General features: G+C 24.5%; 1 protein-coding gene across 6 annotated transcripts in view; it reads left to right on the forward strand.

Annotated features, from left to right (window-relative positions):
* LOC122506972 (guanine nucleotide-releasing factor 2) overlaps nt 1–13,002 on the forward strand; it is a 57,978-nt gene extending 44,976 nt beyond the window's left edge. For 2 of the 6 annotated variants that reach the window (XM_043619417.1, XM_043619423.1), the window contains exons 5-17: nt 1,954–2,258; nt 3,593–3,709; nt 4,038–4,375; nt 4,764–4,968; nt 7,375–7,398; nt 8,289–8,481; nt 8,666–8,918; nt 10,041–10,275; nt 10,557–10,571; nt 10,896–11,070; nt 11,329–11,973; nt 12,169–12,300; nt 12,415–13,002. In XM_043619417.1, the coding sequence (XP_043475352.1) occupies nt 1,954–2,258; nt 3,593–3,709; nt 4,038–4,375; nt 4,764–4,968; nt 7,375–7,398; nt 8,289–8,481; nt 8,666–8,918; nt 10,041–10,275; nt 10,557–10,571; nt 10,896–11,070; nt 11,329–11,973; nt 12,169–12,300; nt 12,415–12,541 (2,764 nt within the window). In that variant the 3' untranslated portion in view covers nt 12,542–13,002. The remainder of the gene's footprint in view (nt 1–1,953; nt 2,259–3,592; nt 3,710–4,037; nt 4,376–4,763; nt 4,969–7,374; nt 7,399–8,288; nt 8,482–8,665; nt 8,919–10,040; nt 10,276–10,556; nt 10,572–10,895; nt 11,071–11,328; nt 11,974–12,168; nt 12,301–12,414) is intronic. The other 4 variants (XM_043619418.1, XM_043619422.1, XM_043619420.1 and 1 more) reach the window with 4 other exon arrangements.
* Nucleotides 13,003–16,236: the final 3,234 nt, after the last annotated feature.

A 16,236-nucleotide genomic window follows, 5' to 3' on the forward strand; every position in this document is an offset into this window, starting at 1 on the left:
CAATGCTCGAAAGAATTAAATTATTTTCAAAAATTTTAATAAAGTTTTTGGCAAGAATTCAATTTTATTTTCGTTAATAAATAAAATCTTCGGAGTAATTCAATTACATATTTTTAATACAATTTCATTAAACTTTCTTGATAGAATTTGATTATTTATAAAATTTGTTATAAAATTCTTGGAAAGAATTCAATTATTTTCAAAAATTTTAATCAAATTCTTGTCAAGAATTCAATTATTTTCTTCAGTAGGTATATTTTTAATTAAGTTCCTTCAAGGACTTTCAATTTTCTCTAAAACAATTCAAATTTTATTTTTAAAAATTTTATAATTTTTTATTTTATCATTTTCATAAATAATAAAGTGCTTCGCTGTATTTTAATTATTTTCAATACATTTCTAATTAAATTTCTTGAATGAATTTAATATTCAAAAATTTTAATAAAATTCGTCACAAAAATTGAATTATTTTCCTAAGTTATAATTTTTATAAAGATGTTTATGGAAATTCAATTACCTATTTTCAATACATTTCTGATTAAATTTCTAGAAAGAATTTAATTATTTTTCAAAATTTTAATCAAATTCTTGGCAAGAATTCAATTATTTTCGTGAATAAATAAATTTTTCGGAGAAATTCAATTATTTTCAATCATTTATAAAATTTGTTATAAAATTCTTCGAAAGAATTCAATTATATTAAAAAATTTTAATAATATTCTTAGTAAGAATTAAATTATTTTCAGTATTTCGCTGTAGTTCAATTATTTTCAAAACGTTTCAAATAAAATTTCTTGAATGAATTTAATTTACAAAAATTTTAATATAGACAAAAATTTTCATTGAATTCACCAGAAAACTTGAATTATTTTCGTAAGTTATAAAATTTTTCAGATAAAATTTATTTATCAGAATTTAATTATTTTAAAAAATTCTGATACAATTTGTATTGAAAATACTTGAATTTTTATAAAGATGTTTATGAAAATTTAATATTTTTCAATACATTTCTAATTTAATTTCTAGAAAGAATTAAATTATTTTTAGAAATTTTAATGAAATTTATCGAAACAATTCAATTAGTTTCAAAATTTTTTACTAGAATTCTTGGCTAATTCAATTATTTTCATAAGTTATAAAATGTTTCGAATGAATGCAATTATTTTTTTAATTATTTAGAAACTAAATTATGATTTTCAATTCAAAACAATGTTATTTAATTAATTTTTGTTACTTTTTAATTTTTAAAGTATTAAACTAGAATTTTATTAATTTTAAAATTCGAAACCTGAGTTAAGAAAAGAGAATTTATTTAAAAAAAATTGGAAACTAAAAAGCAAACAAGAACAACTAATTAAAGATTTTTAACAAATTGAATTTTTCAAGATTTTTTAGATATTCGTTTAATAATTTAGTAAGTAATTGAATTTTACAAGAAGTCGTAATTAAAATTTTTTTTATATGTTTAAGGTTTAAAAAGCAGCATTTAAATGTCCGAATTGACTCTAAATAAATTTATTTCATAAGCGTTGCTATAAACTTTTTTTAAAAATTGAAATTACGAAAAGCTTTATTAAAATTCTGCAAAAGTAGCTCTTATAATAATTCAATTCTATTCTTAAAGAGATAATTAAAGGCTTATAAACAACTGTAATTGAAAATTATTGAAACAATTGAAATTTTTAAAAATTATGTTAAAAATAATTGAATTTTTAAAGAATTTTATTGAAATTTTTTTAAAAAATCGAGGGAATTTCTGAAAATTATATTTATTTTACTATTGAACTATTGAATTATTTATGTTGTCAAGAAAAAAGTAAAAATTCCATCTAAAAAAAAAGGAAAAGTGAGGGAATAATAAAATCGAATTAAATAATTCAAATTACAAACTGTTAATAATTTATTTAAAAAAATTTTTTTTGCATTTATTAATTTTATTTTTTTCTTTCGTAGAACAATTTGCGTGTCAGATGAAAATAGTTCTTCGGGAACGCCGCCACCTTTGCCACCGAAAAGAAGAACTCGAACTGAACAATTGATAGATGAAACTGATGGTCTATTGACAACCAGTCTCGATAGGGTTTCATTGCGCAGTAGATCTCCTGAGGATTCATCGTCCCTTCTGAGTGCATCAGCTGGAAGTTTAGATTCGGCACTTAATCATTCACGGGACGAGGACGAAATCCGAGCAATTATGGGACCAAACGATGAGTCTCTTAACGACAGTATGGATCTTAGTTTAATGGCGACAATTCAAGGTGAGTGATCCACTTTTATTTATGCTTTTTCTACTGCGGAACTTTTTCTTTTACATATAAATCAGTTCATTTTGATACTCTAGAATTTCAGTTTATAATCAAGTTCATTTTGATATTATAACATCTCTCTTGAATAATTCATTCCTTTTACGAAAGAGCCTTTTGCCTTTGCCTCTTTCATTAAAATTAAGAAATTATCAAAATAATTCAAGAATACCAATGCTAATAATAAATAATAAAATTTAAATAAAAATATTTAGATAAAAAATAAAAAAATATAAATAAAAAAATTAAGCAAAATATTACATTTTAAAATTGATGACTTTAATGGAACATTATCTAAAACACAATTTCATTTACTTTTTTCCTCCAGAAATTTTGTTAAAACTATTTTACTATTTTTATTAATCCTATGTCCTTATTTAGTTTATTTACTATCTTGAGGAAAATTTTTCGTTTTCTGCGAATAATAATTTACCTGATTTTTCGATTTTTGGGAAATTCGTTAATAATTTTTTTAAATTCTCTGATTTTTAGAAAATTCGTTTAAATTTTTTTTAATTTCTCTGATTAAAGAAATTTATTTAAAATTTATTTTTTATTTTTGTAAATAAAGCTAAATTTTTTTTATAATTAATATTTAGAGGTGAAATTTTAATAAAGGAAAGGAAATGTTGCTTTAATTTTGCGCGTGGGTTGTGTTGCAGTATCGTGTTTGAATTTTAATATTATAATATAAATACAAGAGCAGATATATAATTTTTCTGGGAGGCATATTTTTTTTTACTTGTTGTCCGACGATCGTACAAAAACCTTGCCATATGCGAATGAAGGATATACTAAAAAGGATTAGTCAGCGCGACATAGTCTGACCCTCGTCTCTTGTTACTTAAAGTAGCCAGTTGAATCTTAAACGCTCTATCATCAACACTAAAACTCTCTTGATAGAATAATTCTCCCTTCGTTTTTTTGTTGAAAAGAAATTTTTCAAAAATTTTTTTTCCATTTATAAAATGAAATAAGAAAATAAGAAAATAAGAAAATAAGAAAATAAAATAGTAAAATAAAATTAAAGGAAAATAGTAAAATAAAAATTAACAAATTAATTAGAAATCAAAATCGGAAAATGAATTCACGTGGGACGAATTTCCCGGGGGAGGACATCGATTCTTTCATTTCCAACTGGCGAAAGAGTAAATTTCCTTCTTTGTTAAATTAAATCAAAAGTGATTAAAAAATTTTTTTTCAATTTTTTTTTTTGATAATTGTGATGCAAGTTTAATAGATTTGGTTTTCGGGCAGTCCATCAAATTGAATGAGCTTGAATTGTTTAGGGATGCAAGTTAATGGAACGTCACATTGCGGTTGTTGGGAAGGTTCGGAAACAAGTTTACCAAACACTATGTTGCTAGGTCATCAAACTCCACAAGATATTCTCGGTCCCTTTGCCGGTATGTAATTTTGTTTAAGTTTCGCCCATTCCATTTTTTCTTAATTTTTCTCTTTTTCTATTTATTAACACTCTTAACACTCTTTTAAATTAACCAATGAATAAAATAAACTAACAATTTAATGTAATTTACTTTTAAACTAACAATTTAATAAAAATTACCTTTTTTATTCCTGTTAACCAGCAGGAATAATAAACTAAAAATGTAATGTTATCGAAAGAAGAAAATTTAATTGATAAAAAAATAATAAGGAAAAAATTTTGTACAATAAAGTCAATACTTTATTCCTTTTTTGTATTTTTGGTGATTTTTATTTTATTTGTTGCAGGAATCGAGGCGAAAATGGAACGACTATCGACACAAACTCAAGAGTCTGGTTTTGTATCGTTACATTCGCAGAGAAGTTCTTCGCAAAGTTACACCACCTCGAGTATTGCTTCGAAAAGATCCTCTCAGCAAAGTAGTATCAGCTACAATTCACAGACATTTAGTTCACAGCAGCAGCAACAGCAGCAGCAATCGTTTTCACAGCAAAAGCTCACCACCACCACCGATAATAATGGCACAGTTTACTCGCAAAAAACGATAACTAGCTCAAAAAGTTCAGTCAGCACGACAAATATAACAAGCACTGGAGATCCTTCACTCTTGGAGAAATTGGTAAATGTGGGTGTTTCGTGTGCATTTTTTCATTTGTAGTTTTCTTTTTTTTCTTTTCTGCGCTAACTTTTGACCTTTACTTTTTCCTACGACTTTTTATTTCCTTCACCCTTATTTTTTCCTTTCAATTTTATTTCTTTAAATTCGATTCTCAGTTTTTTTCTTCTTCTCGAAATCTATGTTTTAAAATAAATTCCTATTTTTTACATCAAAAAAGGAATAAAAATTGATAAAAAAATAATAATAATCTAAAAATTTCCTTCCTTCTCGAAATTTAAAAATAAATTCCTAATTTTTCGATCAAAATTGATAAAAACTAATAAGAATCATTTCTAACTATTTTTATGACTGTTATTTCGATTGCAGTTTAAAAATGTTTTTTTTTTCGTTTTAGGAAATTGAGGATTGTTTAGCTGCTGAGGCGAATGGCGTTCCGCCGGCGCTTCCGGAAAAACGATCGAAACGCAGAAAAGAGCGACATCCCTCGCAATATGACAATGTGCCCGAAAATGAACACTTGTCAACCTGCAGTCTTTATAGCAACGGCGATAGTTACGATTCCAGTAAACCACCACCTTTGCCAATCAAAAAACGACACAGTAAGTGTTATTTCGAAAATTTTCTCTCTAATTCTCTTAACAACCAAAAAGAAAAAAAATCGCTTAATTAATCGCTGCTTTGATTTTGGAACCAATTATTCTTTTTTTGTAAATAAAATTTATCCTTTGAAACTTTTTATATATAAATCCTTGGAAAAAAATTTAATGGAACAATTAAAGGTTAAATAAATTAAAGTCAGTGTTTTTTCCAAATTTGTCAATTTTAGTTATAGAAAATAAATAGAAAACATGTAACTTATTTTTTTTTTAAATTTTGGTAAAGAAACGGAAAGAAGGAAACTAATTTTCTGCGGGTCTACTTAACTGAGACATTTTTTTCGGGGTTGTCACAGGGCAGAAGAATCGGGGAATTTTTTCCAAAGTACTGCGGAAAAATTTATTAATTTTTTAGAAATCGTAAAAATTTTCTAGTTTTGTGTCTGGCAACTTTTAAAAATATTTTAAACATTTTATTTTCTTTTAAATTTCTTTTCGTTTGCTTTATAAATTTTGAAATTGCCACGAATTTAAATGCGAAACGATAAATTTTCTTTTTATTTCTAACAATAATTGAACTTACTAAATTGAATTTATATAAAATAATTTTTAAAGAGCAGTTATAAAATTCTTGCTTTAACATTATTTGCCGAGTTCCCAATTTGTTTTAAAAATTGGAAAAATAATTGTATTTTATATGAATTACGTTTAAAATTTTTATAAATAATTGAATTTTAAATGGATTTTAATAGTAAATTCTGAAAAAGTTAATTTTTAAAAAATTTTAACTAAAATTTAATAAATAATTAAATTCTAAAAGGTTTCAAAATTAAAATTTTAGAAAATTTCAATTTTTAAAACATTTTAAATGAAAATTCTGAAAATATTTAAATTTTCATTTAAAATCTTTTCAAAATTAAAATTTTTGAAAATTTCAATTTTAAAAAAAAATTAAATAAAAATTCTGAAAAAGTTCATTTTTGAAAAATTTTAACTAAAAATTCTTTGGAATTAGTTAAATTTTTGAATGTATATTTAAAAAATTTCCATATAATTGAAATTTCGTAAAGATTGAATTGTAAACAAATTAATTTTAGAATTATTTTAGGTGAACTTTTTTTCTATGAATAATTGAATTCTGAAAGAACTTTTTAAAAAATTGATTTAAAGATGAAGTTTTAGTTAAAAATTTGAGAAAATAATTAAATATTGAAATCTTAAAAATAATTTTGAAGAAGGTTCAGTGTCAATTCTAATAAATTATTCAAAATCAAAAGGTTTGAAAATTGAAATTTTCGGAAATTGTAATTCTTATGAAAAAATAATAATTAAATATTAATTAAATATATTTTTAAATATTACCTATTAATATTTCCGAATAATTTAACTTAAAAATTCAAAAAGTAGTTGAATTTTTTTAAGAACTGGATTTACAATTTTGATAAATAATAATTAAAATTTTAGAAAATTTCAATTTTAAAAAGATTTTAAATGAAATTTCTGAAAATATTTGATTGAAAATTTTGGAAAATGTATTTTTTTTAACAATAATTTACAGTTTTTTTAAATTAATTGAATTTTTGAATGTTTCATTGAAAATTTTGCAAATATTCGAAATTTCGTTAAACTCAATATTAGACAATGGGATTTTAGAAATATTTACGGTGAAATTTCTTTTTTTCTTTGAATAATTAAATTTTCAAATAATTCTCTCCAAAATTATGAAAAATTATTGATTTTGAGAAGAATTGTAATTTAAATATTTTAGAAAATGAATTATCTTGGAAATAATTTTGAAAAAGTTCCAATAGCAATTTTTGAAAAATAATTGATTTTCAAAAAGTTTGAATTTTTAAAAATTTTGAAATATTTAAATTCCAAATGCAAAAATCAATGTTAATGATTTAATATTTTTCATGAAAAAAGTACAAATAATTTTATAATGAAAGATATTGGCAAATAAATTTATTAGAAATTTTTTTGAATATCTTTTTTAGAGTGGAATCTAAATATTTTTTCAAATCAGGGAAAAAGTAAAAATTCTGTCTGGAAATCAGGGGAAAAATGCAGTTTTGTGACAACCCAGTTTTAGTAAATATTGGAAAAATTTAATTATATGAAAAAAAAATTGTATTTTTAATTTTCGTAATATTTTAAATAATATAAATTTTTAATAATAAAATAATGAATTGTGAATCTGATTTGGGGTTTAAATAAAAAGTTTCAAACCAGTAGAAAAAAAGTCTAGCTCAAAAATTTTCGAGTTGAATAAATTTCCAAGTGATGAAATTCGTCTCGATTTTTTTTTGTATTTTTTTTTGTATATATTAGATGAGAGAAAACTAGAACGATGAAAAGTAGGTTATTCGTTTTTTTTTGAAACTGACAAAAATGTTTTGTATCCCCCAGTGTTCCAATCTGTGGCTTATTCTGGTAAGTGGGATAATCCCACTAAAGTCAATTTTTGCTCAGCACTCATATTCTCATGCTAAGCTTTTTTGCGGCATGTTTACTTTTTCTTTTTGTTTTTCCTTCTTTTTTTTCCTCATTTCTCGTATTTCGTTCAGCACTGCAAGAACGACTTCGCTACAATTATTATTCATACACTTTTATTTCATTAAATACGTTCAGCTTCTTGCTTATTCGCTGAATCATCAACTGATCCTTTCAAACAGATTATGTTGTAGTTTTACCCATAATATTTATTTTTTTTTAATTTTGTTTTACATTTCTTGTTTCATTATTTGACATGAATGTGAGGTTTATTCATTTTTTTTCAAATACATTTTTTATTTACATAAATGTACATTTGTATTTCTTGTTCGATTAAATGTGAGATTTATGAATTTTTAGTTGTTAAATTTTGTTTTATTGAGAAAATATTAGATTATATTTTTATTTCCTGGAATTTTTTTTGTTAAAAAACTGTTTTAAAATTTACATTTACGGGAAAAGATAAAGATTTCGTGAAGATAAAATAAGTTTTAAGTTGATAATGAAAAATTATTTTTTATTTAAAAGTGTTTTTATCTTTTTTCTTTATTAATCTGTTTGGAAAAAGGAAGATTAAAAAAAATGTTATCGACGCGTTCTCTTTGTCATTGCAATTAGAAATCATTGTCATCGAAAGTGTTTCAAACATTAAAAAAAAATTCTCTGGCTTTGCTCGTTTTTTATTTTAAACTTCTCTGCAATAAGTGTCTATATATTTTTTGTTTACATCACAAGCATAACAATATTGTTTCAAGTTTAAATTAAAAACAAAAAGAAATTTGAAAAGAAATAATTCGCTATATTTATAAAATTTTTGTGAAAACTTTCAGTTATGGCGTACATGGAAATGTTTGGTAACATTTCGAGTAACAACGATTTTAATTCGGATTTGGAAACGAGACACTCAATGGCAGCTTATAATTCAATGCAAGCTGAATGGCAGCAGCAAGAAATGTCTCTTACAACGACGCAATCTTGTTCTTTTATGACACACACGTTGACAAGTTTGCACGACAGTTCGAGGTGAGTTTATTTACACTTTGAATGTTTGATTATTTTATTCGTGATGAAGGAATTTTTTAAATAAATAAACAATTTTTGTACTGTTCTTTTTCTCTCTCTCTCTCTCTCTCTTTCTTTCTCTTTAATTTAATTAATTTTTCTTTCATTGTTTCGCACTTTTTTTTGTTTCTTCTTGAACATACAGCATTTCGATCAACACGACACCATCGATAAAGGAAGTCGTGAGCAATTCTAGTCTGCCTCCAGCATTACCGCCAAAGAGATCTCGTTCCATGAAATCAAACGTTACCCCACCTCCAATTTCACCGAAACCAACTGTCAGCATGCAAACTATACATAAACCAGAGACAATTTCGACATCGACTCCACTAAAGATCGAAGATTCCAAATCTATCCCGGAATCTAAATCTATTACACCTTCCACTCCTGCTTCTTTGGTGAGTATTATCAGTGAATTTTTTAAATTGATCTGAGAGAATTTTTCATACTCACAAACCTCGGATATTGTTTCTTTTGGGACTTTTTGCGACTCATTTTCAAAACAATGCGACTTTTTCAATTTTTCTTTCAAATATTTTCAACTAAATTTCATTTTTTAATGAAAAATTTATTTTTAATGCAAAATAGCATTTTTTTTTTATGAGTCTGCGAGGTTTTGAAAAACAAAAACAAATAAATACTGCGAAGATTGATTTTATTTTTGGCTTCAAATTGATGTCATTTTTCAGAAAATGATTTTAAAGTAACAATTAATGTCTTAAATTTACAAATATAAAAATTAAAGATGAATTAAATTTGGGAAAAAAATTAATTCTTGATTTTTCGTTTTTAAAAATGTTGCCAACTTGAAACTCATATTTTTTATACATAGTTTGAACAAGAATTTTATACTCAAGACTTTCAAAAATTATTTGTTAATACATTTTTTTGAGATAATGAAATTTTTGAAATGTGTAAAATGAAAAGTTTTTAATTAATTGCAAAATAATCAAAAATTAAATTGAAAATAATTAATTCTAAATATTAATGAAATATATTTTTAAAAATTTACCTATTGACATTTCCGAATAATGTAACTTAAAAAATTCAAAAGGTAATTGGATTTTTTTAAGAATTACGCTTACAGTTTTGATAAATAATTTAATTTCAAAAGGTGCAAAAATTAAAATTTTAGAAAATTCCAATTTTAAAAAGATTTTAAATGAAAATTCTGAATTAAATTAAATTTTGAAAGGGTTTAGAAAAATTTAGAAAGGTTTTGAAATTAAATTAAAAAAATTTTAATTTTCGTGGAAAAATAAATAAGAAGTAAGATTTAATTATTTATTTAATAATGTTATTGAAATTTTGAATAATTTGAATTTAGAAATCAGTGAAAGGTCATTGAAATAATTGTGACAATACTGAATAAAATCAACGACTTTTTCGACTTTTTTTGCAACTTAAAATCGATCCGAGGTCTTTTCTTAAAATAATAAAGAACAATAAATAATGAATTAAATAAATAATTTAAATTAATTGGAATTTTTATTCTGTTTTTTTTTCTTTTTTCTATATAGAATAATAATTTACATGCGGACAATTCGTCGAGACCAGCGAGCGATGCCCTGTCGAATATATCTGTCGATGAAAATACACTTGAATTACATGACGTTGATCAGGATGACAGTATTTTAGATGAGCTGGAGATAAATAATTGTCTCGTATTCAAAAAATCGGAGGAGGATGGTCCCGATATTCGTGGTGGACTTCCGGATGCTTTGCTAATTCATGCCACCAAAGCAAACAAACACGGTAATTTATTTTTTCGTTTCGTTTTTTTTTAGAAATTTTTAATTCTTAACAAAGTATTTTATTGTCATTCGATAAAAAATTGTTGACAATATTTTATTGTCAATAAAAAAATTTTGCCAATATTTTATCGTCAATAATAAATTTTTGACAATATTTTATTGTGAATAATAAATTTTTATTTTTGTCAAAAATAATAATTAGAATTATTGTTGCATTATATTTTAATGTTGAACAATTTTAATAAGACATATTTTTGTAATTTTGGAAATATATCAAAACAGACGAAAAGGAATCAGGTGAGCTTTTTTGAAAATAAAATTTATTTTCGTTTTGATTAATTAAAGAGAAAAAAAATTGGAAATATATATATTTTTGACAATTTTATCACTGCAGGAGTTAAACAATTAGTAATTAAATAATTTATTGAATAACTAATTAGAGAATTTCAATTAATTAAAAAAATTTCAATTAATTTTTTTCAATGTTAGAGTAAATAATAATTTTTTTAAAAATTAATTACTAGAAGCAAACAAGTTGGAAAATTCGTAAAGCAGAAATGCTAGAATAAGATAATGAGGAGGTGGAAATTAAAAAATGTATCTTTATTGACTTTTCTTTAGATTTCTTGTACCAAGAAGCATTTTTAACAACATATAGGACTTTTATGTTGCCTCTGGATCTAATTAAAAAGTTACACAGGCGACATCAACGTTTCTCCTGTTCTCCGGATGTTGCGAAGCAACGAGCTGCAAGGGAGGCCTTCTCTCTCCTAGTCAGAGTCGTTAGCGATTTAACGTGAGTTTTAAAAAAAATTTTAATTTTGAAGGAGAAAATGATTTCATTTTCTCAGCTTCAAAATTAAACATTTTTTCTTTTTAATTCCGTACATGAAAATTTAACTTTTCAATAAAACTGCAAACAATGTTTACTCAAACTTCTATTTCTAGATGAAAATAAATTCTCTTCTTTTCCAGAAGAAAATAAATTTTACAAGAAAAAAAATTTCTTTTTCTGCTTATCAAAAAATGACGATATTTTCTTTGTAAATTACAGAATCTATGATCTCGATGACAAACTCCTGCAGACATTAATGGAATTTGTTCAACAATTGGTGTGCAGTGGCGATTTAACGATGGCAAAAGCGTTGCGCGTGAAAATATTGGAAAAGCATACAGCAAAGAAAATGCAATCGACACAGCCAATTCTCTCGTCATTAAGTGTCTCGACAAAACAAGCGTCATTATTGGATTTTAAGAGTGAGCAAATTGCCGAGCAAATGACATTACTTGACGCTGATCTTTTTATGAAAATTGAAATACCCGAGGTTTTAATATGGGCACAAGATCAAAATGAAGAGAGAAGTCCAAATCTCACACGATTCACGGAGCATTTCAATAAAATGTCTTATTGGGCAAGATCGAGAATATTGGAGCATCGTCTTGAAAATGAGGCGAAGGATCGTGAAAAATATGTTGTGAAATTCATCAAAATAATGAAACACTTGAGGAAAATTAATAATTTTAATAGTTATCTCGCTTTATTATCGGCGTTGGATAGCGCGCCAATTAGACGACTCGAGTGGCAAAAACACATTACCGAAGGATTGAAGGAATATTGCGCTCTTATCGATAGTTCAAGTAGTTTTCGAGCATATAGAAACGCTTTGTCGGAAACACAACCCCCCTGCATTCCTTACATGTGAGTATTTTTGATTTCATTTTAATTAGTCCTTTTTAATTAATCACTAGAATTTTTTTTTTATTTTTTTAAAAATAATTTGTTAATTTTATTAATTAGATTTGATTTCAGTAGTTTATTTTCAAATACTTAAAAAAACTGAATATTTAAATTATTATTATTATTATCGTATATTTATTAAATTTACGTTTTCAGTGGTCTTGTCCTTCAGGACTTGACGTTCGTTCACATTGGGAACAACGATTTGTTGCCTGATGGCTCTATTAATTTTTCAAAACGATGGCAACAATTCAATCTTGTTGAGAATATGAAGAGGTTTAAAAAGTGGTAAATATTTTTTTTCAATTCTTCTCCAAATTATTGTTGTTTTTAATTTTCTTTTCTCTAAATTTTATCCAGACACGTACTGATTTTTTCTTTCTTTTTTCCCATTTCCAATAGCACGTATCACTTTAAAAAGAATGAGCGCATTATTGCGTTTTTCAATAACTTCAGTGATTTTCTCTGCGAGGACGCAATGTGGCAAATATCCGAGAGCATAAAACCAAGAGGCGGAAAGAAGTCATAAACAAAAATTGAATCTAAATTCTCTTCTTAAAGAAAAGAAGAAATTAAAGCAAAAGAAAAGAATTCCCCCGAAAGCGGCAAACAATGCTCTTTTTAAAAGGTATTATTTTTTCCTTATTATTATTTTATTTACTATATATTATATTATTTAGAAAGCAAACGATAAAATTTATTTATCGTTCGTCAGATAAAAAATGAAACAAAAAAAATCGGAATTATTCCCGAATTCGATTATTTAACCGACCTCTATGAGGTTGAATTTGAAATTCAGGTTTTTTTATGAAATCTCTATAAATATATGAATATAATGAAATACGCGTTCTTCGTGGAGAGAGAAACCTGAGAAAAAAGAAAAAAATATGTAGAAAAACGCCAAAATACGATCTCGCGCTCTTCGTTTTAAGCCTTTTGATATAGGGCTTTTGCGTAGATAAATATTAATGTTTTGCTTTAAAAAAGAAATGAAAAAGTAATAATCTCGAATACGCTAAAAGACGTTATCGAGAAAGAATGCTTTAAAGGAATAATTGTAATTATAGATATCTAAAAACCCCAAAACTAAAATTTCTACTCTACGAGTAAACTATCTATTTATTTATTCAATTATTATTATTATATTATATAATTTTTCGCAGCTAACGTGTAAGATAAAAAAATAGGCATTTTTACTTTTTGATTATAAATTTAGATTTAATTCGTTGTCTAGGTTTACGTAGATAGAAAAGCGTTTCAATGGTCAACAATTCAATATTGTTGATTATACAAGGAAGAACACCAATTACGTTGATTAAAATGTAGAGCCATTGTTGTTCCGCATCGTCGTTCTTATTTGAAAAAAAAAATAAAATAAACGCGAATCGGAACACTTGGTACGACTGAGAGCTAAAAAAAAAATTGAAAAAAGAAAAAAAACTACTGTTGCATATACTATTGTATATGATTATATAGAAAACATTTTGTTGCAAAACTTGTTAATAGTTATTCAAGCTTTTAGCTTTAAATCAAGCCGCTATTTAGATAATTAGAGGAACTAACGTAAAAATTATTATTCCTAAGAATTTCAATTATTTACCGATTTTTCTGTTTTAAGGTCGTCGAGAGTTTCTTTCATTACAATCAACGCTGGGAATTTTTATTCTTTACTTTTTTTCTATAACTATTTTTAACGATTATTAAATCGTACTTAAAAATTTAATGAAAAAAATAATTTAGTTAAAAAAAATTAGAAAATCAAAAAATGTTTCAAAAAGAGAATTGTTTTTTACGATTTTCTGCCTGTTTTGAAACTAAATCCAATTCCATAAATGATTAAAATTTTTTTAATCACAGAATCAGAGATTGATTAGAATTTTTTCAAATCAGAGAATCGGAAAAGAAAATTTCAGAGAAGAGAAAAAAAATTTTCAGCGTTAAATTTTTGACGGAAACTTAGACATGAACCTTGTGGTGTCTATTAGAATTTTCAATTAGTCGGAATTTTTGAGAAAAATGTTAAAAACCTTTATTTTCTCTTTAAGCTAATATTATTCATTCACAGTAAATAGAATTTTTCGTTTCTTATCTTTATTAAAAAAAAATTTCTGCACTTGCAATAATATTAAAAAATCTTCAAAATAAATAAAGGAGAAAAAAACAAAATGAATTCAACGTGGTAATTCATTAGTCAATTAATCGAGAGTATTTGAAAAAAAATAGAATCTTGTTTAGAAATTTTCACCAGCTTATAAATAGAAAATAAAATTCAAATATAGAGAAAATGCCTAAATGAAATGATTCACAGTCCAATGAAATTTTCAATAATTGGTTTTTAACACTCAATATATTCACCAAATTTCTCATTTCGCTTGTAAATAATTACCGATTTGAATTTAATTCAATTTTTTGCGGAACAAAAAAGAAAATTTATTTTTTCATTATCAAACTTTTGTTTATGGGAAAAAAAAATTTTTGTTTGAATCAACAAAAATTATTATTTAAATAATAATTGAAATTCAATTATAATAGCGAGAAGATAAAAATTAATATTTTACAAATTAGACAAAAAAAAATATTTTTATAAGTTAATAATTTGACGGAAAATTGAAAATTTTCACTAAAATTGATTAATGAAGGAAAAATTTCGTTCCTAAATTATAATCATATATATGTAAAAAGATAAAAGAATGAAACAAAAAATTTGTATAAAGTTAAATCATCAGAAAATTAATTGATGATAATATTTATTGGAATAAGTTTTTGTGAAGAGAAAAAGAAAAGAGTTTGTAAAAAAAAGAAATTGAATCAACAAAATGGAGGGAAAAAATTAAAAGCTCCACATACAATTGAAAATGAATTAGAAAAAAATACATGAAAAAATTTATCTTATCCATAATTAAATAAATTTGTGACAAAATATAATTTTTGTAAATATTTTTCTAAAGGAGACTTTTTAGAAAATTAATTTTCAATACTTTGGAAATTTTCGAATATTTGCGTAGTAGAAAAAAGTTACTGTTCTATTTTTAAAATTTTTTAATTACTTTTACGTCCCTTTTTTTAAATTCAATTATTTAAAAACAATTTGACTAAAAAATTTCGTAAATAGAATTTTAGAAAAATTTAGAATTAAATAAAATCCAATTTTTATAAATCGACTAAATCGAGTTTTTTTTGTCAAATTTTTAATTTTTCAATAGCTAAATTTTACTACTTTCTTCAGTCTGTTAATTAAATATTTAATAGCGAAAGGAAAATTTAACAACGGACGTAAAACTAATTAAACGGAAAAATTTGCAATTGGCAATTTATGTTTTGGTGTTTTGTTTTATTATTAATAAATAATTCGTCAATATTTGAGGGGAAATTAATTTCTATAAAAGTCATCAACTAGGACAATTTTCGTGAAAAATATTAATTGCTATTTATTTGTCAAAGAAAATCGGAAAAATGTTTTATTTTTCTATATTTAATTTTTTTAGACAGTTTTTTTAGCTGCAGAAAAACTCTCTTTGCTTTTAGAGAAATTTTCTTTCGACACTATTTCATCTTGTTCTCAAAATGCATTTATTTTCTTGTACTTATTTTCTTCTGAAGCATCCTGTCGATACGAATATCTTTAAATTCCACGCTTACTTCTTTCTTTCCTATAATTGTAAATTTTCTTTTTATCTTCTTTATTTTTTATCTTCTTATTTTTTATCTTCTTATTTTTTATCTTCTTTATTTTTATCTTTTTTTCATCAGTTGAAAAATATTTTCAATTCTTCAAATTTCTCTTTCGAATTAAATTCACCGAATTTTATTTAGAAGCAAAGTCGTCCCTTAGAGTGTCTGTAGAGACAAAATCAACTTTTTTAGATTGACAAATTATTTGAAATGAATTTTTATTTTTTTTTTTTTTTGGAGAAATGGGCGAGTGGACGAATGAGTTTTTTTGATTCGATAATCAGTGATTGTATAAATATAATTCTAATTTCGCGTTGTCGAAAAAAAACTGTATTTAAACTACTTGTAAATAACGAATCGATACGAATTTGTTTATTGTGCTGCTATGCGCTAACAGCGTTTCTATATTATAATAATGAATACATATTACACTGTTCTTTCATCGTTACATCCATGACATATTTATAGATATATTATACATAATACAATATAAAATGAAAATCGTAATTTCTATAAAGCGGACATTCTCTTTGTGATGCCATTTATTTTCTC

The sequence above is a fragment of the Leptopilina heterotoma genome, unplaced genomic scaffold (genome assembly GCF_015476425.1).
Source record: "Leptopilina heterotoma isolate Lh14 unplaced genomic scaffold, ASM1547642v1 Lhet_44, whole genome shotgun sequence".
In the NCBI taxonomy this organism is placed as follows: domain Eukaryota; kingdom Metazoa; phylum Arthropoda; class Insecta; order Hymenoptera; family Figitidae; genus Leptopilina; species Leptopilina heterotoma.